Source organism: Zophobas morio, unplaced genomic scaffold, assembly GCF_036711695.1.
Source record: "Zophobas morio isolate AGI-343-1 ecotype UQ-CSIRO unplaced genomic scaffold, CSIRO_AGI_Zmor_V1 ptg000007l, whole genome shotgun sequence".
Lineage (NCBI taxonomy): Eukaryota > Metazoa > Arthropoda > Insecta > Coleoptera > Tenebrionidae > Zophobas > Zophobas morio.
In genome coordinates, this window is record NW_026972112.1 from 1,537,620 (window position 1) to 1,562,971 (window position 25,352).

Sequence of the window (25,352 nt, forward strand, 5' to 3'; positions counted from 1 at the left end):
AAATTTATTACTTCTTGATTTTTTTTAATACTTTCACATTTTATTTTTTTTACTCCTTAAGACTAAGCTAAGAAAATACTGCAACAAGGACTATCTGGTAAATGGTTACTTTCATGGTTTTTTGACGTTTCATGACCCCTAGGGTGCCCAAAATAGGCCCCCCTTTTGTCATTAGTTTTTGTCTAGTCTGTCTGTGTCTGGGTCGACTTTTATTAGAAAGAATATTAAATCCTCAGAATCCTCAAAACATCAAATCCTCAAAACACCAAATCCTCAAATAATCGAAAATTTCAAATTCTCAAAATCCTCAAGACACTAAATACTCAAAATCATCAAATCAATTAAACAAAAAATCTTCAATACCTTCGCATTTTAAAATTTTCAACTCATCAGAATCTTTAAGTTCTAAAAGTCCTCAAATACTCAAAATTCTCAAATCCTCCAGACATCAAATCCTCAAAATCATCGAATTGTCAAAATCCTCAAGTAACGAAATTTAACAAACCCTCAAGATTCCCAAATCGTCAAAAACTTCAAAAGCTTCGAAACACCAAGGCACCAAGTCCTCAAAATTCACAAATCCTCAAATCCTCAAATTAATCAAAGCACCAAATCCTCAAATCTTCCCGTCGTCACCCGTAGTGTTTTATTTTCGAAAGAATTTTACAGAACTCTGGAGCCTCTGGTGTTTTTTTGAAATAGTTTCAAAGCATCAAATCATCTTTGGAGCCCCTAGTAAAAACCAAAATTCTCAAATCAGTAATTCAAAAAAATGTCCTCAAGATCCTCATATCCTCAAAACACACAAAATACCACAAAGTTCACAAATCACCCAATCTTCAAAATCCTTATAAACCAAATTCCTAACTTTTCAAAATCTTCAAATCCTCAAAATTATCAAAACACCAAATCCTCAAATTTCACAATTCCCCAAATCCTCAAAATCATCAAAACACCAAATCCTGAAATCCTACCGTCGCGTCCTCACCCGTAGTGTTTTATTTCTGAAATAATTTTACAGAACTCTGGAACTCCTGGTGTTTCTTTTGAAAGAGTTTCAAAGCATCTTTGGGTCCCCTAGTATGTTATTTTTTGAAGATTTTGAAGAATCTAAAGGCCCCAAAGTGTTTTGTTAAAAAAATATTAACAACTTTTGGATGTTCTTGGCCTTTTTTTGCTAGAATTGGAGGGAATCTCAAAGACTCCCGGAGGATTATTTTTGAAAAATTACTAAAAATCTTGGGGTCTCTTGTGTTTTTTGCTGGAATCTGGTGTTCTCTTTTTCAAAATCAGATTTTATGATTTTTTTATATCCGTTATATACATAACAATAATATTAATTTCTTGCTGTATTTTTCTTTACATATGGATAAATAAATTAAATTAAATTAATCTAAATTCAGAAAATCACAGTAATTGCTTTGTGTGTAAGAGAAAGGTACCATTCTCCGCTATTTTGTGGTGTAAATTTGTTTACATTACCGATGGATTGTTAATTTTAGGTCACCTTGAAACTAGTGGTGTACGGATCTGCAATTCTGGCGAAGCCGGTTTTGTTCTTAAAAAAATAAGCTTTCGGTCTGAAGAAAATTATGCTGTAACAATATTTCCAAGACTTCTCTGATAATTAAAAGAAATAAAAAAAAAAACTTATAGTAAAACAGAGACACAAATAATAATTTACCAAATATTTGCATCTCCTAGAACTATCGCTGTTTAATAGGTATACTGGTGGAAAAAGTTCCCGTTAAATTGAAAAATTAAAAAAAAAACCTTTGAAAAACGTCACCCATAAACAAAATTCGTTTTTACCTTCTAATCCTCTAACTGAATTCTCAATAACCAACATTTTCTAAAAAATGAAACTCGTTTTTAAAGCACCCAATTATCGTCATATTGCACCACCGCCATTGTTCCCCCGACCCAATTTACGAATTTCTCCCCACAATGCCCAATAAAATTACCCAGCGTCATAAAAACCGACGCGTCCAATTACAGAATTTCGCCATTTCGCCAGTTTCATAAATCAACCAACTCCTCAATCGTCGCTAATTCTCGTAGAAAGTGCGATGTTGGTGCAAAAAATTAAGGTGTAACACTTTTAATCGGACAAAAGCAAACAAGATAACGCCGCATGTTTGGCATTATGTAAGTCCCAGGTTTGTTTAACGAAATGGGTAAACAGAAACACACAAATAGAGATCTCCGCCGGCATTTATTGATCAGATGGGGTTAAAAGGGCGTAAAACATTACGAATCGGGTCGTAAATGGTTCATGGAACTACCTTGGAAGTTTTTTAATGGAATGACGAGTTTATAGTTAGGAAAGGACGTTTTAAGAAAACAAGGTAATAAAATACGTGCGGGGACTGGAAAGCGGTTTGAATTTGGCGCGGAATGCGGCTGGGTGGGGGTGATTACAATGGAAAAGCTGCATCGCGTCTATATCAAACGGTGGAATTGACTAGACCTTAGATACATCAGGAGTCCAATTTCCGAAATGGACGCGTTCATTTCCGATTCGTCGAAGCGAACAAGAGATGAGGAGAGAAATATTGGAAAAATTATATTGTTGTGGAAGTTTGTTGAAACGAATAATGTGTTGTTATTCGAGGTAGGGAGGTTTTATTTAATGCCGCGCGAGGCTACAATGGCGGGGAATTGAGGCTATTTAGTTGGGAAAATCAATGGTGGGTGACTATTTTGTTAATGGAATTTGTGGGTAATTTGTTTCCGGGATTGGGCCGCACTGGTGTTACCGAGAGCGCGAATTTTGAATTTCATTTTCACAAAATTACTAAGTTTTCTTATATTTAGAATCTTAGAAATTGAATTTATTTATAGTTTGGAAAGTCTTTAAATCATTGAACATTTTGGGATTACTAGAAGTTTAAAATTTCTGAAATTTCCAAGACCCTTAAGACTCTCTAGAATTTCTAGGATCTTTAACTTTCTAGGATTTTGTTGGATTTTCGTATATCTAGAATCTTCGAATTTTAGTTTATCTACAACTTGGACTTTCACTAATATTTCTAATTTATAGTATCTTTAAGGTCTTTAGAATGTGTAGAGTCTTTAAGATTACTGGACATTTTGGAAATTTTAGGATTACTAGTAGTTTAGAATTTCTAGGATATTTAGGACTCCCAGGATCATCAAATTGCTAGGACTTTGTTGGATTTTTCTCATATTTAGACTTCTAGAACTTTAGTTTATTTAGAATTTGGAATTTCTCTAATCTTTCTAATTTACACGATTTATCCAATTTTTAGAATTTATGGAGTCATTAGAATCATTGGACATTTTGGACACTTTAGAATTACTAGAAGTTTAGAATGTTTAAATTTCTAATAATTTTTGCATTTTTCTTATATTTTAAATCTTAGAAATTTAATTTATTTATAGTTTGAAATTGCTCGAATCTTTCTAATTTACAGGATTTGTAAGATTTTTTTTAGAATTTGTAAAGTCATTAAATCATTAAACATTTTGGGATTACTAGAAGTTTAAAATTTCTGAAATTTCCAGGATCTTTAAGCCTCTCTAGGATTTCTAGGATCTTTAACTTTCTAGGATTTTGTTGGATTTTACTTCTATATAGAATCTTCGAATTTTAGTTTATCTACAACTTGGAATTTCATTAATCTTTCTAATTTATGGGTTCTTTAAGGTCTTTAGAATGTCTGGAGTACTTAAAATTACTGGACATTTTGGAAATTTTAGGATTACTAGAAGTTTAGAATTTCTAGGATATTTAGGACCCCCCAGGGTCATCAAATTGCTAAGACTTTGTTGGATTTTTCTTATATTTAGACTTGTAGAACTTTAGTTTATTTAGAATTTGGAATTTCTCTAATCTTTCTAATTTACACAATTTATCAAATTTTTAGAATTTCTGGAGTCATTAGAATCATTGGACATTTTGGACACTTTAGGACTACTAGAAGTTTAAAATGTTTAGAATTTCTAGGACTTTTAGGACCCCCAGGATTTTTAAATTTCTACTAATTTTTGCATTTTTCTTATATTTAGAATCTTAGAAATTGAATTTATTTATAGTTTGAAATTGCTCTAATCTTTCTAATTTACAGGATTTGTAAGGTTTTTTTTAGAATTTGTGGAGTCTTTAAATCATTGAACATTTTGGGATGACTAGAAGTTTAAAATTTCTGAAATTTCCAGGATCTTTAAGGCTGTCTAGAATTTCAAGGATATTTAACTTTCTAGGATTTTGTTGGATTTTACTTATATCTAGAATCTTCGAATTTTAATTTATCTACAACTTGGAGCTTCACTAATCTTTCTAATTTATGAGTTCTTTAAGGTTTTTAAAATGCCTGGAGTCTTTAAAATTACTGGACATTTTGGAAATTTTAGGATTACTAGAAGTTCAGAATTTCTAGGAAATTTAGGACCGCCCCAGGATCATCAAATTGCTAAGGCTTTGTTGGATTTTTCTTATATTTAGACTCCTAGAACTTTAGTTTATTTAGAATTTGGAATTTCTCTAATCTTTCTAATTTACACGATTTATCCAATTTTTAGAATTTCTGGAGTCATTAGAATCAGTGGACACTTCGGACATTTTAGGATTACTAGAAGTTTAGAATGTTTATAATTTCTAGGATTTTTAGGACCCCCAGGATTTTTAAATTTCTACTAATTTTTGCATTTTTCTTATATTTAGAATCTTAGAAATTTAATTTATTTATAGTTTGAAATTGCTCTAATCTTTCTAATTTACAGGATTTGTAAGATTTTTTTTTAGAATTTCCAAAGTCTTTAAATCATTGAAAGTTTTGGGATTACTAGAAGTTTCAAATTTCTGAAATTTCCAGGATCTTTAAGGCTTTCTAGAATTTCTAGGATTTTTAACTTTCTAGGATTTTGTTGGATTTTACTTATATCTAGAATCTTCGAAGTTTATCTACAACTTGGAATTTCATTAATCTTTCTAATTTATAGTATCTTTAAGGTCTTTAGAATGTCTAGAGTGTTTAAAATTACTGGACATTTTGGAAATTTTAGGATTACTAGAAGTTTAGAATCTCTAGGACTTTTAGGACCCCCCAGGATCATCAAATTGCCAGGACTTTGTTGGATTTTTCTTATATTTTTAGACTTCTAGAACTTTAGTTTATTTAGAATTTGGAATTTCTCTAATCTTTCTAATTTACACGATTTATCAAATTTTTAGAATTTCAGGAATCATTAGAATCATTGGACATTTTGGACACTTTAGGATTACTAGAAGTTTAGAATGTTTAAAATTTCTTAGACTTTTAGGACTTCCAGGATTTTTAAATTTCTACTAATTTTTGCATTTTTCTTATATTTAGAATCTTAGAAATTGAAGTTATTTATAGTTTGAAATTGCTCTAATCTTTCTAATTTACAGAATTTGTAAGTTTTTTTTTTAAATTTGTAAAGTCTTTAAATCATTAAACATTTTGGGATTACTAGAAGTTTAAAATTTATGAAATTTCCAGGATCTTTAAGGCTCTCTAGAATTTCTAGGATTTTTAACTTTCTAGGATTTTGTTAGATTTTACTTATCTCTAGATTCTTCGAATTTTAGTTTATCTACAACTTGGAATTTCATTAATCTTTCTAATTTATACGATCTTTAAGGTCTTTAGAATGTCTGGAGTCTTTAAAATCACTGGACATTTTGGAAATTTTAGGATTACTGGAAGTTTAGAATTTCTATGATTTTTAGGACACTCCAGGCTCATCAAGTTGCTGGGACTTTGTTGGATTTTTCTTACATTTATAATTTACATTCTAGAACTATAGTTTATTTAGAATTTGGAATTTCTGTAATCTTTCTAATCTACACGATTTTTAAAATTTTAGAATGTCTGGAGTCTTTAAATAATTGAATATTTTGGGATTACTACAAGTTTAAAATTTCTGAAATTTCCAGGATCTTTAGGGCTCTCTAGCATTTCTAGGATCTTTAGGAGACTCAGGATCTTTAACTTTCTAAGATTTTATTGGATCTTATTTATATTTAGAATTTTCGAATTTTTGTTTATCCACAAATTGGAATTTCACTAATCTTTCTAATCTATAGGATCTTAAGGTCCTTAGAATGTCTGGAGTCTTTAAAATCACTGGACATTTTGGAAATTTTAGTATTACTAGAAGTTTAGAATTTCTAGGATTTTTAAGACGCCCCAGGATCATCAAATTCCTAGGACTTTGTTGGATTTTTCGTATATTTAGGCTTCTAGAACTATAGTTTATTTAGAATTTGGAATTTCTCTAATCTTTCTAATTTACACGATTTTTAAGATTTTTAGAATTTCTGGAGTCTTTAAATATTTGAACAATTTGGAATTACTACAAGTTTAAAAATTCTGAAATTTCCAGGATCTTTAAGGCTCTCTAGCATTTCTAGAATCTTTAGGAGACTCAGGATCTTTAACTTTCTAGGATTTTATTGGATCTTATTTATATTTAGAATTTTCGAATTTTAGTTTATCCACCACTTGGAATTTTACTAATCTTTCTAATTTATAGGATCTTTAGGGTCTTTAGCATGTATGGAGTCTTTAAAATCATTGAACATTTTGGAAATTTTAGTATTACTAGAAGTTTACAATTTCTAGGATTTTTAGGACCCCCCAGGATCATCAGATTTCTAGAACTTTGTTGGATTTTTCTTATATTTAGGCTTCTAGAACTATAGATTATTTAGAATTTGGAATTTCTCTAGTCTTTCTAATTTACACGATTTTTAAGATTTTTAGAATGTCTGGAGTATTTAAATATTTGAACAATTTGGAATTACTACAACTTTAAAATTTCTGAAATTTCCAGGATCTTTAAGGTTCTCTAGCATTTCTAGGATCTTTAGGACACTCAGGATCTTTAACTTTCTAGGATTTTATTGGATCTTACTTATATTTAGAATTTTTGAATTTTAGTTTATCTACAACATGGAATTTTACTAATCTTTCTAATTTATAGGATCTTTAGGGTCTTTAGCATGTATGGAGTCTTTAAAATTATTGGACATTTTGGAAATTTTAGCATTACTAGAAGTTTAGAATTTCTAGGATTTTTAAGACGCCTCAGGATCATTAAATTCCTAGGACTTTGTTGGATTTTTCGTATATTTAGGCTTCTAGAACTATAGTTTATTTAGAATTTGGAATTTCTTTAATCTTTCTAATTAACACGATTTTTAAGATTTTTAGAATGTCTGAAGTCTTTAAATATTTGAACAATTTGGAATTACTACAAGTTTAAAATTTCTGAAATTTCCAGGATCTTTATGGCTCTCTAGCATTTCTAGGATCTTTAGGACACTCAGGATCTTTAACTTTCTAGGATTTTATTGGATCTTACTTATATTTAGAATTTTCGAATTTCAGTTTATCCGCCACTCGGAATTTCACCAAGCTTTCTAATTTATAGGATCTTTAAGGTCTTTAGAATGTCCGGAGTCTTTAAAAGCACTGAAAATTTTGGAAATTTTAGGATTACTAGAAGTTTAGAATTTCTATAATTTTTAGAACCCCCCAGGATCATCAAATTGCTAGGACTTTGTTGGATTTTTCTTACATTTAGGCTTCTAGTACTATAGTTTATTTAGAATTTGGAATTTCTCTAATCTTTCTAATTTACACGATTTTTAAGATTTTTAGAATATCTGGAGTCTTTAAATAATTGAATATTTTGGGATTACTACAAGTTTAAAATTTCTGAAATTTCCAAGATCTTTAAGGCTCTCTAACATTTCTGGGATCTTTAGGACACTCAGGATCTTTAACTTTCTAGGATTTTATTGGATCTTACTTATATTTAGAATTTTCGAATTTCAGTTTATGCGCAACTTGGAATTTCACCAATCTTTCTAATTTATAGGATCTTTAAGGTCTTTAGAATGTCTGGAGTCTTTAAAATCACTGGAAATTTTGGAAATTTTAGTATTACTAGAAGTTTAGAATTTCTAGGATTTTTAAGACGCCCCAGGATCATCAAATTCCTAGGACTTTGTTGGATTTTTCGTATATTTAGGTTTATAGAACCATAGTTTATTTAGAATTTGGAATTACTCTAATCTTTCTAATTTACACGATTTTTAAGATTTTTAGAATTTCTGGAGTCTTTAAATAATTGAACAATTTGGGATAACTACAAGTTTAAAATTTCTGAAATTTCCAAGATCTTTAAGGCTCTCTAGCATTTGTAGGATCTTTAGGACACTCAGGATCTTTAACTTTCTAGGATTTTATTGGATCTTAGTTATATTTAGAATTTTCGAATTTTAGTTTACCTACAACTTAGAATTTCACCAATCTTTCTAATTTATAGGATCTTTAAGGTCTTTAGAACGTCTGGAGTCTTTAAAATCACTGGCCATTTTGGAAATTTTAGTAGTACTAGAAGTTTAGAATTTATAGGATTTTTAGGACCCCCCAGGATCATCAAATTGCTAGGACTTTTTTGGATCTTTCTTATATTTAGGCTTCTGTAACTATAGTTTATTTAGAATTTGTAAATCTAAGTTATTTTCGAGTTCATTTCAGAAATATGTCAATTTGTGTGATCTTAAAAAAATTTCAAGTTTCAAGCAAATATTTCGAAAATTTTGGTTTTGTAGTGGTTATAAAAACACTATACTTTTCAAATCAGCACCTGGATATCTATATCCCAGAATTTTTAGTCGATTTCCAAAAATTTTTAAACACGAAATTTTCGACTTGTCTTCGGTTACTTTCGAAAAGTGATTTTTTTGTAGATTTCGATTTCCAGAATTTCTTTTAGCCCTCATTTTTGCAAAAATGCCTACCATTTATCCAGAATCGCCCTTCTGAACATTTTTCGTATTTTAGTCTGGAAAGATGAACACACTGTTTTCCAAACGAAAACGTCGAGATCCATATCTCAGATTTTTTTGTTAAGTTTGTTAATAGTCTAAAGTATATAGTCACACAAAATTCTAAAGTTAACACTGACGGTTCAGAATTTACTAAATTAAATTTTAGGAGAAACTGTCCAAACAGAATTTTAACGAGAATTAAATTACCATTAGAATGTTCGCGAACTTGACACATTTTGATTTTTCATTCATTAAGAAATAATTTCCACTCACTTAGTGTTTTTTAAATAAACGTAGTCCTGCTGGTTTCGTCGACCTTGAGACCTCATCCCGTTACCCCGATAACTGGAAACCCCCAAGCACGTGTCCACTCGGTCCTTTAATTTGGAGTATAGATCGAAGTGCAGGTTTTATTCGCTTTGTCTGACGCAACTTAGGTCCATTCTGTGACCTGAATAAGTAAGAAATTATCCGGCCGAGAATCCACAAGAAAAAGCTCCCTTTGGTGTCATCGTAAACTTTTCTCTTTAGACTGGAGTAGCATGCAAATTATTTGGCGAAAATATCATAACTTGCATAACAAAATGTTCGAACAATGCTCTTATAGCAGCTGGCCATCAGGTCACGAGCGTTATGACATGACTTAAAAACAAAGAAAACGAGAAACACAATAATCGTGAGAGTTTTACATAATTTTTGACATGTGGCTTTTTTATTTCGGTGTTTAGTTTTTGATTTCACAACGCAAAGACGATTAATAGAGTTTTAGTAGTGGAGGGTAATATTTGACCGTGTGAGTATAGTTGACATTTCGACGAGGCGGCAAAGTCAAGGCACACTATGATTGGCAAACTTAGACAGTTCGGAAAATTAGCATTATAATTAAGAGCTGGCCATCACGTCCTACGAACTCCGTGAGTGCGATGTAATGAAGCGCCAAATTGGACGAAATTCCCCGTATTGATTTCCTCATTCCGAAAACTTCGCAACAACTACATTCTCGTCTCGTCAGCGCTCGAAAACTAAGTAACCGTCTCGTTTGCGGCAAAAACCCATACAATTTAATTCCTGGAAAGTCTGCAGAACTCCGCATTTACATAAATTGTCACTCAATAAAACCAACACCGTTTGTTTTTACTAGTAACCCATCTACGCAAAACCGCTAACTATCCGAATTCCGAGATCCCGGGGAAACACCACATCCATTTACATAAATCCACAAAAAGCCAAAGACACCTGAAGGACGACCCAAAAAGTTTTCCGCTACCGGCCATTTCCGCCTCCGAAACAAGACAATCCCCATTGTATTCCGCAGGATGGATCGAATAGGCTTCGGTTATTGGTATTCTTTCACATCTTGTAACCTTCACCTCGCGCAAAGAGACAAATGTGCCGGTGCATATAAAAGAGATTTAGAAATTTATTTTAAAGCATTTAGTTCGTCGCGATGAAGGTGGTAACAGTGATAGTCTTCCTCGCTCTTGCTGCGTACTCCAACCAGCAGGTAATTTTTTTCCTTCGAGTTACGTCATGCTGCACCGAGTAAATGTCGCGCCGGTTTCTCTAACCTAAATCGGGTTTTCGTGGACGAAAGGTCGGGGGTCGAGTCACTATCGGTTTCGGGGGCGCTGGACGTCGAGAAAGGGGCTTTCTCCAAGATTCTAGTGCTAAATTTTTACCTCTCTTCGAGTTCCTCAACCCGGATTCGGTGCCAAAATTTTTGACAAAACCTATAGGTTTTTTGAACCGCGGCTCCTACACCCACCACGTGCCCCCTATTACCGCCTAATTAATCGGATTAAGCGACCTTCGTGCTCACTCTTCGGAAAACAATCACACCATATTAATATTGAAGACATAATTAATTTTTTTTTTCGTTTAGGAAACCCAGCCCGAAGACGCAGCCCGCGTGGAGAAAATCCGGCAATACCGGAACGAATGCATCGAGCAGACTAAAGTGGATCCGGTCCTGATCGATCGCGCAGATACCGGCGATTTCGCCAAAGACCCCAAATTGTACTGCTTCTCGAAGTGCTTTTACCAAAAAGCGGGTTTCGTCGCAGAAAACGGCGATCTCCTGCTGGATGTAATCAAGGAGAAGATTCCGAAGGAAACCGATAGAGAGAAAGCTCTCGGCGTCATCGAAAAGTGCAAGGATCTGAAAGGAGGCGATTCCTGCGAGACGGTGTTCCTGGTACACAAGTGCTACTTCGAGAACACTTACAAGAAGGATTAGGGAGAGGTGGCGTGGGTGCTGTGAAAGAAAATCGTTATTTGTAGGTGATGCGAGAGATTTGTCTATTTTTATAAATAAAGAATAAAGTCTGTGGTATTTTTTTATAAACTTACTGTAAGAGAGGAGGAATAAAGAGGTTGCTCTCGACGGTGTTGTTTGATTTGGGTTTTATGATTACGCGGCGATGTGGCGTTAGTGAGATGGAACGGTGGCGCCAAGTTTAAACTTGTGCAAAAAAATATAATATTGTTTATAATCTGACAAACATTACTAATGAATTAATAATTAATGATTATTGTGTTTACTTTTAGAAAGAATGAAATAAACTATTATTGTGTAGCAAAAAGTATCTCCCTGACAACGTTTCGTTAGTGAAACGAAGCGTAGCGTCAAGCTTAAAAAGGTGTAGAATTGGAAATGCGTGACCTTCAAGAAACGTTTGAAGTTTAAAATAAATAAGAAAATCTGAAATTATAATTAATGACTTGATTCGGTTAAATTTATGTTTTTTTTTTCATATTTAGTAAAAATGTTTATATGCAAAAAAATATTTAATCGAACTGAGTTAGTCGTTCGTGCGAGGCGAAGTCGAGGTTACAAAAACGTTTGAGGTATCGAATTTATCTTATTCTACTAATTCGTAAAAAACCATAATTACTTTGTGTTAAATTAATTTATTACCGTTATGTAAGCTGGTATATATTATGTTGTATGTCATATGTGCAATATGCATGTTTTCACTAGTGAATTAACAAAAATAGTGACATTTAGAGAATTATAATTTTTTTAATGAATATAATAAATAAAAAAAAGTTAGAGAACACATTTTTACTGTTCACCGTTGTCTATTATTGACACCTATTCAAATTTTGTTGAAATTTTTTAATAATCCAAATATTGTAATGATTTAGAATTATTGAATTACGTACCACATACAAGTTTCAATAGTTCATAAAATAAATGAGATCGAGGAAAAATTAATCGTGATATAAACTCTGCTCAAATTAAGGAAGTTATCAACTAAAGAATAATTGAATCGAATCTAAAAGCGGTTACAAAAATAGTTAGATTATAATAATATTTAACAGATTTCTTATTTTGAATGTTTATTAATTGTATTGTTATAAACATCCACTTTCTACAACTTCGAGAAATTGTATGCGTGTTTATACATATACAATCTAAATTGTCACATGTCAGTGGTTTTTGGGTTAAAATATAAATGTTTGTGAATTTAGATTAAGATTTACACATTATTTCCGTTAGAAACACGCACTGTATTTTTAATAGTAATTTATAACGCGATGAATACATATTGAGTTATAAAGTTTATCATAAAAATAAAATTGGCAAAATAAATCTTTCGCTTTCTTTGTTCTTTTTTTGGATTTTTTGTTGTCTTTTCTATATCGATTTGTTTTTGTCTCCTTTGTTTGTCGTTTATTATCTTGTCGTTTTTCCTGACAACTATCTTCGTTTTTTGACAGTTTTTTTATCGGTTTATTCGCCTTTTTTGTCACCTTTTTCAGTCATTTTTTGGCAGTTTTGTTTGGGATTGCTTTTTTTGCATTTTTTGTCGCCTTTATTTGGATCGCGATTTTCAATAACTTTTTTTGCCCTTTTCTTTTATCGTTTTTTTACCTTTTTTTTTACAATTTTGTCTCGCCTCTTTCAGTCGGTTTTTTGCAGTTTTGGTTGAAATTGCATATTTCGCATTTTTTGTCACTTTTTTAACGACTTTATTGTCGATTTGTTTCTGTCGTCTTCTTCACCCGTTTCTTCGTTTTTGCCTTTTCATTTTCCCTTTTTTCAATCTTTTTTGTCGCCTTTGTTTTCGCTTTTTGTGACCTTTTTGTTGCCCTTTTTCGAGTACTTTTTTGTCCCTTATTAGGCAACATTTTTGTGCTGTTCCTTTGTGGTTTCTTTATTGTCATTTTTGTAGTTTTTTCGCTTTTTTCGGTTTCTATTGTCGTCTTTTTGTTATCTTGTTCTTGGTCGTTTTTTTGATTTTTTTTCGTTCCTTTGTCCCATTCATTTATACCTTCTTTATTTTTTTGCCTTTTTTTGTTTGCTTGTTTGTCTTCTTTTTAGTTTTTTTGTTGTTTTTCTGTGCCCTTTTTGTTGAATTTTTTTTATCGGTTTCTTAATCCCCATTTTTTAGCCCCCATTTTAGTATTGCCTCCTTTTGACGTCTTTTTTGTCGACTTTTTTGTTTTTTGGCCTTCTTTTCCTGTCGTTTCTTTGTCACTTTTTTGCCTTTATTTGGGTCGTATTTTTCAATAAATTTTTTAAGTCTTGTTTTCGCGTTTCTTGTCACTTTTTTTTATACTTTTCTTTTTCGTTTTTTTCATCTTTTTTACCATTTTTGTGCCTTTTTCAGTCGTTATTTTTGGTAATTCTGGTTGGAAATGCTTTTTGCTCATTTTTGTCGCTTTTTTTGTCGATTTGTTTCTATCGTTTTTTTTACCCCTTTCTTCGTTATTTTCCTTTCTATTTTTTCTTTTCAAATTCTTTTTTGATGCCTTCGTTATGGCTTTTTGTAACCTTTTTCTTGCCATTTTTCAATTACTTTGTGTCCCTCTTTAAGCACGACTTTCATGTTGTCCATTTTTTAGTTCGTTTTTTTAGCATCTTTTTGTTTTCTTTCGTTTTTTTTGTTATCTTTTTGTATCTTTATTTAACGCCTTAATTTCTTTTTTAATTTTTTTGTTTTTTTGTCTCCTTGCCGATTATTTTGTTGATTTGTTGCGACCTTCTTTTGGTGCCTTTTTTGTCGCTTTCGTAATCCCCCTTTTTCAGTCTCGATTTTAGTAATGCCTCTTTTGTCGTCTTTTTTGCCGATTTTTTTTGTTTTTTGGCATTTTTATCCCTTTAGTTGGGTCGCATTTTTCATTAATTTTTTTAAGTCGATTTGTTTTCCTTTTTTTTGACATTTTTTTTTACCTTTCCTTTTTAGGTTTTTTCACCTTTTTTTACCATTCTATGTCGCCTTTTTCAGTCGTTTTTTTTGGCACTTCTGTTAGGAATTGTTTTTTTAGCATTTTTTCGCTTTTTTATTGACTTTTTGGTGGATTTGTCTCTGATTTTTTTTTCACTCTTTTCTTCCTTTCTTTTGGTTGTCTTTTTTTTGGTTACTCTTTTGTCCTTTTTTTGTAGTTTTTTGTTTTATTTTTTTTTGTCGTCTTTTTATCTCTATTTGGCGTATTGTTCTTTGGTCTTTTTTTTGAACTTTTTTTTTCGTTTCTTTGTCCTTTTCATTATTCCCTTTTTATTTTTTCCCTTTCCAGTCTCCCTTTTTCAATCATTTTTGTAGCCTTTGTTATAAAAATCGACCAATTGAACATCAAACATTCTAAAACTTAAAAAATCGAAAAATGATAATATCGAAAAATTGAAAAATCCAGAAATTGAAAAATTCCAAAAATTGAAATGTTGGAAAAATTGAGAAATCGAAAAAACGAAAAATCAAAAAATTTTAAAAATCGGAAGTGTAAAATTAAAAAAAAAAACTAAAAAATCGAAAACTTGAAAAATTTCAAAACTGAAACGTCGAAAAATTGGAACATCGATAAATCGAAATTGCCCAAATTCGAAAAAATCGAAATTGAAATTTAAAAACTATAAATCGGAAAATTGAAAAATAGAAAGTTCGAAACCTGGATAAATTGAAAAATCGAAAAGTTGGAAAGCCGAAAAATCGGAATCCTAAAAGTCGAGAAATCGAAAATCGGTCAACCAAAGAATCTAAATTTTAAAAATTCAAAAAAGTGATAATTTCCAGAAATTGAAAAATTCCTAAAATTGAAATGTTGAAAAATTGAGAAATCGAAAACTTGAAAAACTGAGAAATCGAAAAAACGAAAAGTCAAAAAATTTTAAAAAATCGAAAAACCAATGTCGAGAAATTGAAATATCAAAAAATCGTAAATTCGAAAAATGGAAAAATCGAAAATGTAAAATTTAAAATATTGAAGAATCGAAAAACGGGAATGTCGAAAAATTGGAGAATCGAAAAGTCGAGAAATCGAAATAAAAAACTGAAACATTGAGAAATCGAAACATCGAAGATTGAGAAACCGAAATTAAAACACTTAAAAACTATTAATCGAAAAATTGGAAAGCTGAAAAGTCGGAATCCTAAAAGTTTAGAAATTGAAAATCGACCAATCGAGCATAAATTTAAAAAATCAAAAAAACGATGATAGAGAAAAATTGAAAAATCCAGAAAGCGAAAAATTCCCAAAATTGAAATGTTCAAAAAACGAAGTCAAAAAATTTTTAAAATCGAAAAACCGAGAAATTAAACATCAAAAAATCGTAAAATGGAAAAATGAAAAATGTAAAATTTAAAAAATTGAAAAATCTAAAATTTAAAAAGTCGGAAATGAAAAATCTAAAAATTGAAGATTTTCGTGTTGTCTTTTTTTGTTTTTTTTTGTCACTTTTTGTAGTTATTTTTTGCTACCTTTCGTATTTTTGTCGTCTTTTTTACCTTCGTTTGACGCCTTTTTTTTTTTGTTGTTTTTTTATCTATATTTCGTTTCTTTGCCCATTTCATTTATTTTACCTTTATTTTTTTATCTTTTTTTTTGGATTTTTTTTCTTCTTTGTCTCCCTTGTCGCTTATTTTGTTAATTTTTGAATTTTTTTGGTACCTTTTTTGTCGCTTTCTTAATCCCCTTTTTTTCCTCGATTTTAGTATTGCTTACTTTTGTTGTCTTTTTTTCTAGATTTTTTGTTTTATTTACCGTCTTTTTTCTGTCCTTTTTTTTGGTGACATTTTTTATGCCTTTATTTGGATCGCACTTTTCAGTAATTTTTTTAAGACAAATTGTTTTCGTTGCTTTTTTTGTTACTTTTTTTTGGCTCTTTTTTCGCTTTTTCATATTTTTAACTACTTCTGTCTCCTTTTTCAGTCTTTTTTTGGAACCAATGTTTGGAATTGGTTTTTGTCGCATTGTTTGTCGCTTTTTTTTTATTGACTTTCTTTTTGTTGCCCTTTTCTTTGGTTACTTTTTTTGTTCGTTTTTTTGATATTTTTTCGTTTCTTTGTCCTTTTCTTTATTTTATTTTTGATATTTTTTCCCCTTTTTTTTTCGATTTTTCGTCTCTGTTCTCGCTTATTTTGTTACTTTTTGTCAATTTTTTTGTTTTTTTGCCTTCTTTTTGTGGGTTTCTTGTGACATTTTTTATGCCTTTATTTAGGTCGCATTTTTCAATAAATTTTTTAAGTCGACTTGTTTTCGTCGTTTTGTGTCTTTTTCTTTTATCGATATTTTTTACCATTTTCACATTTTTTTGTCGCCTTTTTCAGTCGTTTTTTTGTGCACTTCTGTTTGGAATTGTTTTTTTGCATTTTTTGGCGCTTTTTTTAATTGACTTTTTTAGCGATTTATTTCTGTCGTTTTTTTTTCATCCCTTTCTTAATTTTTTCGTTTCTATTTTCCCTTTTTCAATCCATTTTTGTTGCCTTTGTTGTCATTCTTTGCGACCTTTTTTTTTGCCCTTTTTTGGTTTCTTTTTTTTTGTATTTTTTGTAGTTTTTTTGCTTTTTTTCGTCTTTTTTATCTTTATTTGACGCCTTTTTTGTGTTTTTTTTATCTTTTTTTTTCGTTTATTTGTCCTTTTCGTTTATCCCTTCTTTATTTTTAGTGATATCTTTTTTTAATTTTTTTTTGTTTGCTTTTTTGTCTCCTTTTTCATTTATTTTGTTGCTCATCTGTGACCATTTTTATTGCATTTTTTTTCAGGTTTGATTTTTTTTTGTTTTTTTTTTAAATTATGTTTTTGTTTGGGTCCCTTTTTCAATAACTTTTTTTAAGTCGACTTGTTTTTATCGTTTGGTCACCTTTTTTTGCGTCATTTTAATCCTTTAATTTTAAATGTAAGAGGAACTTTAATTCCATTTTGGAAAACGTGAATATAAAATTTTGAAAAAAAAAATTAATAGCTATCTGACTGAAAACATATTTTCGTAGTTATTTTCTAAACATAAGCTGTTGTTTAATTTAATAATTTTAAAATAACGTAAGACCCTAATTTTTAATATTTTGAATTTTGAAGCCAACATCTGGTTCCAGATTAGAGCTTTTTTCAAAAAATTGGCACCATTGTTTTTGATGTTTGTAGTCATTTATATTTTAGTATGAACATATTTTGACTAGAACACCGTGAGGATATTCAAAATAAAAAATAATAGAATTTTGGTTATGATTTAGAAAACGACTACCAGGAAAATCTAGTTCTATATGCTGTATGGTTACAAAGTTTATAAAACAAAGGTAAGTAGAAAGTGATTTACAATGTGGTGGTGTGATAAGAATAAAGCAAATAAATTTAAAAGGACTTTACTCAGTAGATGAGACGAATGAGTAATTTAGAATGTAAGAAATTGTATTCGCAGCAATAGAAGGTTAGTAGGTCAAAACGGATTTTGCTTTTCAATAAATTTAACTGATAATACTCTAACAAGCACCCAAATAAAAGTCTTTGGGTGTTTTTGATGACATCAAAAGTGAAAGTTCGTGAACTTATCGACCCACTGTTACTTTAAAATGTAAAACTGAGTCACAAATTATCCAAGTAAAAAACGCATTGTTAATATTAGCTCTATTCGCTCATTTAGTGACACAATTTGCCTCCTTACATAACCCGCTCATCGTTTTTTCCACCGATGACCCCTTAATGTCGCAATGGAGCAATTTCTCCTCGTGCCTCTCGTTTTTGCCCATTTTCAATGCGATTAATCCAGTAGAAACCGATCAGACCAGCACTTCGAATGACTTTTTCCCCGTAACTGTAACGAGAAAGACCAACAAGTGTTCAATAGAAACCGTTTCCTACTTCCTATTTCCTGTTAGCAAAAATCCAATTAATAAAATTGCACTCGTGTAGGCAACACATTATACGCATCCGCGCTCCGAACAGGACCGGTTTAATTAATTGTGACGGGCTCAATGGGTTTCCGGTTTAATTTATGTGAAAATGGGCCGACCCGACGCAACAGATTTATTTTAGGCGCGAACAAGATGATACAGGACATCAATTTTTTTCTCGTTTCCCCTAGTTTTGGCTGAGGGCCAATGAAGTTTTACTGATGGCGGGGAATATTACATCTGGCGGTTAGAGCTCTTTATACGGTCATTTTATTGCGGAAGAGAAGAGGAACTGGCGGAAGTCCAAACATGAATGATAATGGCTTGAGGCGGATCGGGCTGATGCGAGCAGACTAATTTCGGGGGCGGATGTAGTGCGCGAAATTAGTGACAGAGAGCGTTTTTGAAAGTCCGTGGAGGATTTCTTCTAATTCGGTTTGAACGAGTCTGACACAGGATTACAGTGGGATGTAGAGCAACCGGTAAAACATTTCCGGGAGTGATGTGAATTAAAGAAATTTATGTGTTTTTTGAAGAGTAGAATCCAACTACTTAATATCTTACATAAATTACATTTACCCAAGTTTCCGCTTGAAAGTTTTTAGTTGCACTCTTGTAATGCCAACTTTAACGATTGTCGGTTAAAGTTACCAAATGTGTTACTTTCATCACGTTTCTGGATAACTTTTATGTTAGAACGACGTTATTTTATGGGCAACCATTACACTTGTTGTAAAGATGTTCCCTTTTGTGGCGAGTTTTCTAGTTTAGAAATATTACCAGTGGGAAAATTTAGGACTTAAAGAGTAATAAAATTAATTATTTTTGGGTTTTATTTAATTTATTTTGTTTTATGAAATTCACCATTTTTTTTCTTAGCTTGAGCTAAGGCACAGAATCGCTTTCATAAATCTGTAATTTCACGGTTTCTTGGCTTTTCACGCCTTATTTTCTATGCTCTTTATCTTTCTGGGAAATCTATAATGATTAATCACCAACAGGGGAAGTAAAAATAATTTTCGCATTATTAAACGATATTTCGTTAAATAGCGTGCGCAGAAATTAAATGTTAGTATATTTTTATTTATCTACAGGGGTGAGTGGGACCATCTGGAATTCGGGAAGTTTCCACAGCACAGGTGTCCGAATCTAAATTCTTGTATACTTTCAAATGAAGTAAAAATGAGACCTTTCGAACTTGTTTCTAAAACAAAAGACAAAAGTGGTGTCAGAAATTGCTTCAAATAATTTCCAAAACCAGACACAAGGAGCCACTGAGTCTTTCAAATCACTTCAAAAACCAGATAGAAGGTGTCACCGAGATTCATTCAAACCAGACAAAAGAAGTCTCACAGATTCGTTCAAACAACTTCAAAAATCATACACAAAGAATTTCCGAGGTTTCTTCAAACCACTTCAAAAACCAAACACAACAAGTTCTAGAGATTCTTTTAAAAAATTTCAAAAACCATATACAAAGCATACCCGAAATTCTTTCAAACCACTTCAGAAACCAGACCCAAGGGGTCTCCGAGATTCCTTCAAACCACTACAAAAATCAGACACAAGGTTTCCCGAGATTTCTTCAAATCATTTCAAGTACCAGACACAAGGAGTCCCAGAGATTCGTTTAAACCACAACAAAAATCAGACACAAAAGTTCCTTGAGATTCTTTCAAATCACTTCAAGAAATATACAAAAGAACTCCTCAAGGTTCTTTCAAAGTATTTCAAAAAACAGACAAGGAGTCTCCGAGTTTCTTTAAAACCAATTGAAACTCCAGACAAAAGGAGTCCTCAAGATTATTTCAAACCACTTTAAAAACCAAACACAAGAATTCTACTAGATTATTTAAACCACTTCAAAAATTAAACAAAAAGAGTATCTGAGATTCCTTCAAAGCACTTCAAAAACCAAACAGAAGAAGTCCCAGAGACTCTCTCAAACAACTTCAGAAACCATACAAAAAGTATCCCCGAGATTCTTTCAAATCACTTTAAAACCAGACACAAGAATTCCACTAGATTCTTTTAAAATACTTCAAAAATGAAACAAAAGGAGTACAGGAGATTCCTTCAAACCATTTCAAAAACGTAACAGGAGAAGTCCTAGAAAATCTTTCCAACAACTTCAAAAACCATATATAAAGTATCCCCGAGATTCTTTTAAAGCACTTCAAAAACCAAACACAAGGTATCCTGGCGCTTTCTTCAAACCATTTCAAAAACCAGACAAAAGGATTTCCCAAGATCCTTTAAAACCATTTCAAAACCAGAGAGAAGGTTTCCCCGGGATTCCTTCAAACCACTTCAAAAACGAGACACAAGGATTCGCCGAGATTCTTTAAAACCACTTCAAAATCAGATAAAAGCTGTCCCTGGGATTCCTTCAAACCACTTTAAAAACCAAACACAAGAATTCCACTAGATTATTTAAACCACTTCAAAATTAAACAAAAAAAGTACCTGAGATTCCTTCAAAGCACTTCAAAAACCAAACACAAGGATTCCCCAAGCTTCTTTAAAACCATTTCAAAACCAGATAAAAGGTGTCCCTAGGATTCCTTCAAACCAATTTCAAAAACCAGACAGAAGAATTCTCCTAGATTCTTTTAAACCATTTCGAAAACTAAACAAAAGGAATACCCGAGATTCCTTCAAATCACTTCAAAAACCAAACAGAAGAAGTCCCAGAGACTCTTTCAAACAACTTCCGAAACCATACATAAAGTATCCCCGAGATTCTTTCAAACCACTTTAAAAACCAGACAAGAACTCCCCGAGATTCTTTAAAACCACTTCAAAACCAGGTAAAAGGTGTCCCTGGGATTCCTTCAAACAATTTCAAGAACCAGACACAAGGAGTCTCAGGGATTCTTTCAAACCACTTCAGAAACTAGACACAAGAAATCCCAGAGGTTATTTCAAACAACTTCAAATAACAGATAAGGTGTCCCCGAGTTTCTTTCAAACCAATTGAAACTCTAGACAAAAAGAGTTCTCAAGATTCTTTCAAACCACTTTAAAAACCAGACACCAGAATTCCCTTGGATTCTCTTTTAAACTATTTTAAAAACTAAACAAAAGGAGTACCCGATATTCCTTCAAATCATTTCAAAAATCAAACAGAAGAAGTCCCAGAGACTCTTTCAAACAACTTCAAAAACCAAACACAAAATATCCCCGAGATTTTTTAAACCACTTCAAAAACCAAACAGAAGGTATCCTTGAGATTCTATAAAAACCGCTTCAAAACCAGACAAAAGGTGTCCCAGAGATTCCTTCAAACCACTTCAAAAAACAGACCCAAGTTGCCTCCGAGATTCCCTCAAACCATTTCAAGAACCCGACACAAGAAGTCTCCGAGATTCTGTCAAACCACCACAAAAATTAAACACAAGGTTTCCCCGAAATTTATTCAAACCACTTCAAGTACCAGATACAAGGAGTCCCAGAGATTCTTTCAAACCACTTCAAAAACCAGACACAAGAAGTCCTTGAGATTCTATAAAAAACCGCTTCAAAACCAGACAAAAAGTGTCTCCGAGATTCTTTCACAACACAAGGTGTTCCCGGGATTCCTTCAAACCACTTCAAAAACCAGAGACAAGGAGTCTTCAAAATTCTTTCCAACCACTTCAAAAACCAGACACAATGGGTCCCCGAAATTCCTTCAAACCATTTCAAGTACCAGACACAAGGAGTCCCAAAGATTCGGTCAAACCACTACAAAAATCAGACACAAATATTTCCTGAAATTCTTTCAAATCACTTCAAGAAATATACGCAAGCAACCCCCGAGATTCCTTCAAACCACTTCAAAAACCAGACACAAGGATTCCCCGAGATTCTTTCACACTATTTCAAAACCAGAGACAAGGTGTTCCCGGGATTCCTTCAAACCACTTCTAACACCAGAGACAAGGAGTCTTTAAAATTCTTTCCAACCACTTCAAAAACCAGACACAATGGGTCCCCGAAATTTCTTCAAACCATTTCAAGTACCAGACACAAGGAGTCCCAATGATTCGGTCAAACCACTACAAAAATCAGACATAAATATTTCCTGAAATTCTTTCAAATCACTTCAAGAAATATACGCAAGCAACCCCCGAGATTCCTTCAAACCACTTCAAAAACCAGACACAAGGATTCCCCGAGATTCTTTCACACTATTTCAAAACCAGAGACAAGGTGTTCCCGGGATTCCTTCAAACCACTTCAAAAACCAGAGACAAGGAGTCTTCAAAATTCTTTCCAACCACTTCAAAAACCAGACACAATGGGTCCCCGAGATTCCTTCAAACCATTTCAAGAACCAGACACAAGAAGTCCCAGAGATTCTTTCAAACCACTTAAAAACCAGACACAAGAAGTCCTTGAGATTCTATAAAAAACCGCTTCAAAACCAGACGAAAAGTGTCCCCGAGATTCTTCCATACTACTTCAAAAACCTGATCCAAGTGGCCTCCGACATTCCCTCAAACCATTTGAAGAACCAGATAAAAGAAGTCTCCGAGATTTTTTCAAACTAGTACAAAAATCAGACACAAAAGTTCCCTGAAACTCTTTCAAATCACTTCAAGAAATATACGTGAGAAACCCCCGAGATTTCTTTAAACCACTTCAAAACCAGACACAAGGATTCCCCGAGATTCTTTAAAACCACTTCAAAACCAGGCATCAGGTATCCCCGGGATTCCTTCAAACCACTTCAAAAACTCGACACAAGGGGCCCCTGAGATTCTTTCAAACCATTTGAAGAACCAGACACAAGAAGTCCCAGAGATTCTTTCAAACCACTTCAAAAACCAGACACAAGAAGTCCTTGAGATTCTATAAAAAACCGCTTCAAAAGCAGACAAAAAGTGTCTCCGAGATTCTTTCACAACACAAGGTGTTCCCGGGATTCCTTCAAACCACTTCAAAAACCAGAGACAAGGAGTCTTCAAAATTCTTTCCAACCACTTCAAAAACCAGATACAATGGGTCCCGGAGTTTCCTTCAAACCATTTCACGAACCAGACACAAGAAGTCCCAGAGATTCTTTCAAACCACTTAAAAACCAGACACAAGAAGTCCTTGAGATTCTATAAAAAACCGCTTCAAAACCAGACGAGAAGTGTCCCCGATATTCTTTCATACCACTTCAAAAATCCGACCCAAGTGGACTCCGACATTCCCTCAAACCATTTCAAGAACCAGACAAAAGAATTCTTCGAGATTTTTTCAAACTACTGCAAAAATCAGACGCAAGTTTTCCCAGAAATTTCTTCAAACCATTTCAAGTACCAGACACAAGGAGTCCCAGAGATTCGTCCAAACCATTACAAAAATCAAACACAAAAGTTCCCTGAAACTCTTTCAAATCACTTCAAGAAATATACGTAAGAAACCCCCGAGATTTCTTTAAACCACTTCAAAAACCAGACACGAGAGGATCCCAAATATTTCTTAAAACCACTTCAAAAACCGAACAGAAGAAGCCCCAGAGACTCTTTCAAACCACTCCAAAAGACGCAAGGAGGTCTTGAGATTGTATAAAACACCGCTTTAAAATCAGACAAAACGTGTCCCTGAGATTCCTTCAAACCATTTCAAGAACCAGACATAAGGCGTCCCAGAGATTCTTTCAAACCACTTCAAAACCAAACACAAGGAGTCCCAGAGGTTTTTTCAAACAACTTCAAAAACCATACACAAAGAATACCTGAGATTCTTTCCAACCATGTCAAAAACTAAACAAAAGTAGTCTCCGAGATTCCTTCAAACCATTTCAAAAACCAAACACAACTAGTTCCAGAAATTCTTTCAAACAACTTCAAAAACCATATACAAAGTATCCCCGAGATTCTATCAAACCACTTCAAAAACCAGACGCAAGACGTCCCCGAGATTGTTTTAAATTACTTAAACAAACAGACAAAGATTCCCCGAGAATCTTTCAAACCACTTCAAAATCTAAACAAAATGAGTCGCCGAGATTGTTTCATACTACTTCAAAAACCAAATGCAAAACATCCCTGATTAAACTAATTCAAAAACTGGACACAAGTAGTCCCCGAGATTCTTGTTAAAGCAGAGACAAGGAGTCCCCGAGATTATTTCAAAGAATTTCAAAAATCAGACGCAAGAAATGCCTGAGATTCTTTCATACCACTTCAAAACTATACACAAGGAGGACTTCAAAAAGTAGTGACAAGGAGTCCCTGAGATTCTTTCAAACCACTTAAAAAATCAGACACAAGGGGTCCCCGAGATTCTTTGACCCGAGATTCTTTCAAACGACTTCAAAAACCAGACAGAAGGAGTCCCCAAGATTCTTTCAGACAACTTTAAAAACCATACAAAAGGAGTCCCTGAGATTTTTTCAAATCACTTCAAAAACTAAACAAAAGAAGTCCTCGAAATTTCTTTCAAAAATTAGTCAAAAGTCGGCCAGGTTCTTTCAAACTACTTCAAAAACCAGACACAAGGAGTCCCAAAGATCCCTTCAAATCATTTCAAAGCCCAGGCACAAAAAGTTCAAGGAGTCTCTGAAATTGTTTCAAACTATGTGCTTCAAAAACCAAATACCAATAGTGATCCATGAGATTCTTTTAAACTACTTTAAAAAACAGACACAAGGAGTCCCAGAAATTCTTTCGAACCGGTTCAAAAACAGACACTAGGTGTCCTTGAGATTTTTTCAAACTAAATACTTCAAAAACAAAACAAAAGGACTCCCCGGAATTCTTTCAAACTACTTAAAAAACAAAACAAAAGAAGTCTTTCAAACAGGTTAAAAAACAAAATTTTTCTTTCAATGATTCAAATTTTATATATTTTTAAATAAAGTAAAATTCTCCAAAAATGCCTTAATTCTAACCATTTTACCATAAGTGTAGACTTGCAGTTATGTTTGAGACCTGTTACACATTAACATCTTGGTTTAAAAGATCATCCAGAAAACCTTGGATAAGTCTACGTCTCGTAAGTATTGAAAGTGAACATAACAGCCGCTGCCATAGATATTACTCGATTTATTTCCTTCATTGATTTCTTAACTCCTAATCTCCTTGGAACTTTTATTAAAAAAATAAACAAGATTTTCATACAGATACTAAGACAGTACGTAGTCAAGAAGTTATATTCGTGGCCGCTGCTTACTTCTAAAAGTTCAACGAAGTTTTGTATCAAGTAATAATCCTATAACGAAAGTCTGAAGAAACCTTTGGCAGAACTTTATTGTTTGAAACTTCCACGGGGAACTTTTCGGGATGAAGACAAGGTATCAGCATTACCTTATTAACTTGTCCCGAAGGCTTAAGCGTTTTTAGTGGAAGTTTGCTTTTTTAACAATTTCAGCTCCTTCAAGCTTCAAACAAACGTAAAATCAGGTATGCCATCACAAAATTTTAAATATGTT

At 32.6% G+C, this 25,352-nt stretch overlaps 2 protein-coding genes across 6 annotated transcripts in view; one reads left to right on the top strand and one right to left on the bottom strand.

Moving 5' to 3' along the window:
• LOC135124201 (calbindin-32) overlaps positions 1–25,352 on the bottom strand; it is a 325,924-nt gene that overhangs the window by 26,094 nt on the left and 274,478 nt on the right. The gene's annotated exons all lie outside the window — the stretch shown is intronic.
• Positions 10,228–11,216, top strand: LOC135124194 (general odorant-binding protein 56d-like). The gene is made up of 2 exons (XM_064049092.1): positions 10,228–10,337; positions 10,716–11,216. The coding sequence occupies exons 1-2, from the start codon at positions 10,281–10,283 to the stop codon at positions 11,067–11,069; spliced, it is 411 nt and encodes a 136-aa protein (XP_063905162.1). The 5' UTR covers positions 10,228–10,280; the 3' UTR covers positions 11,070–11,216.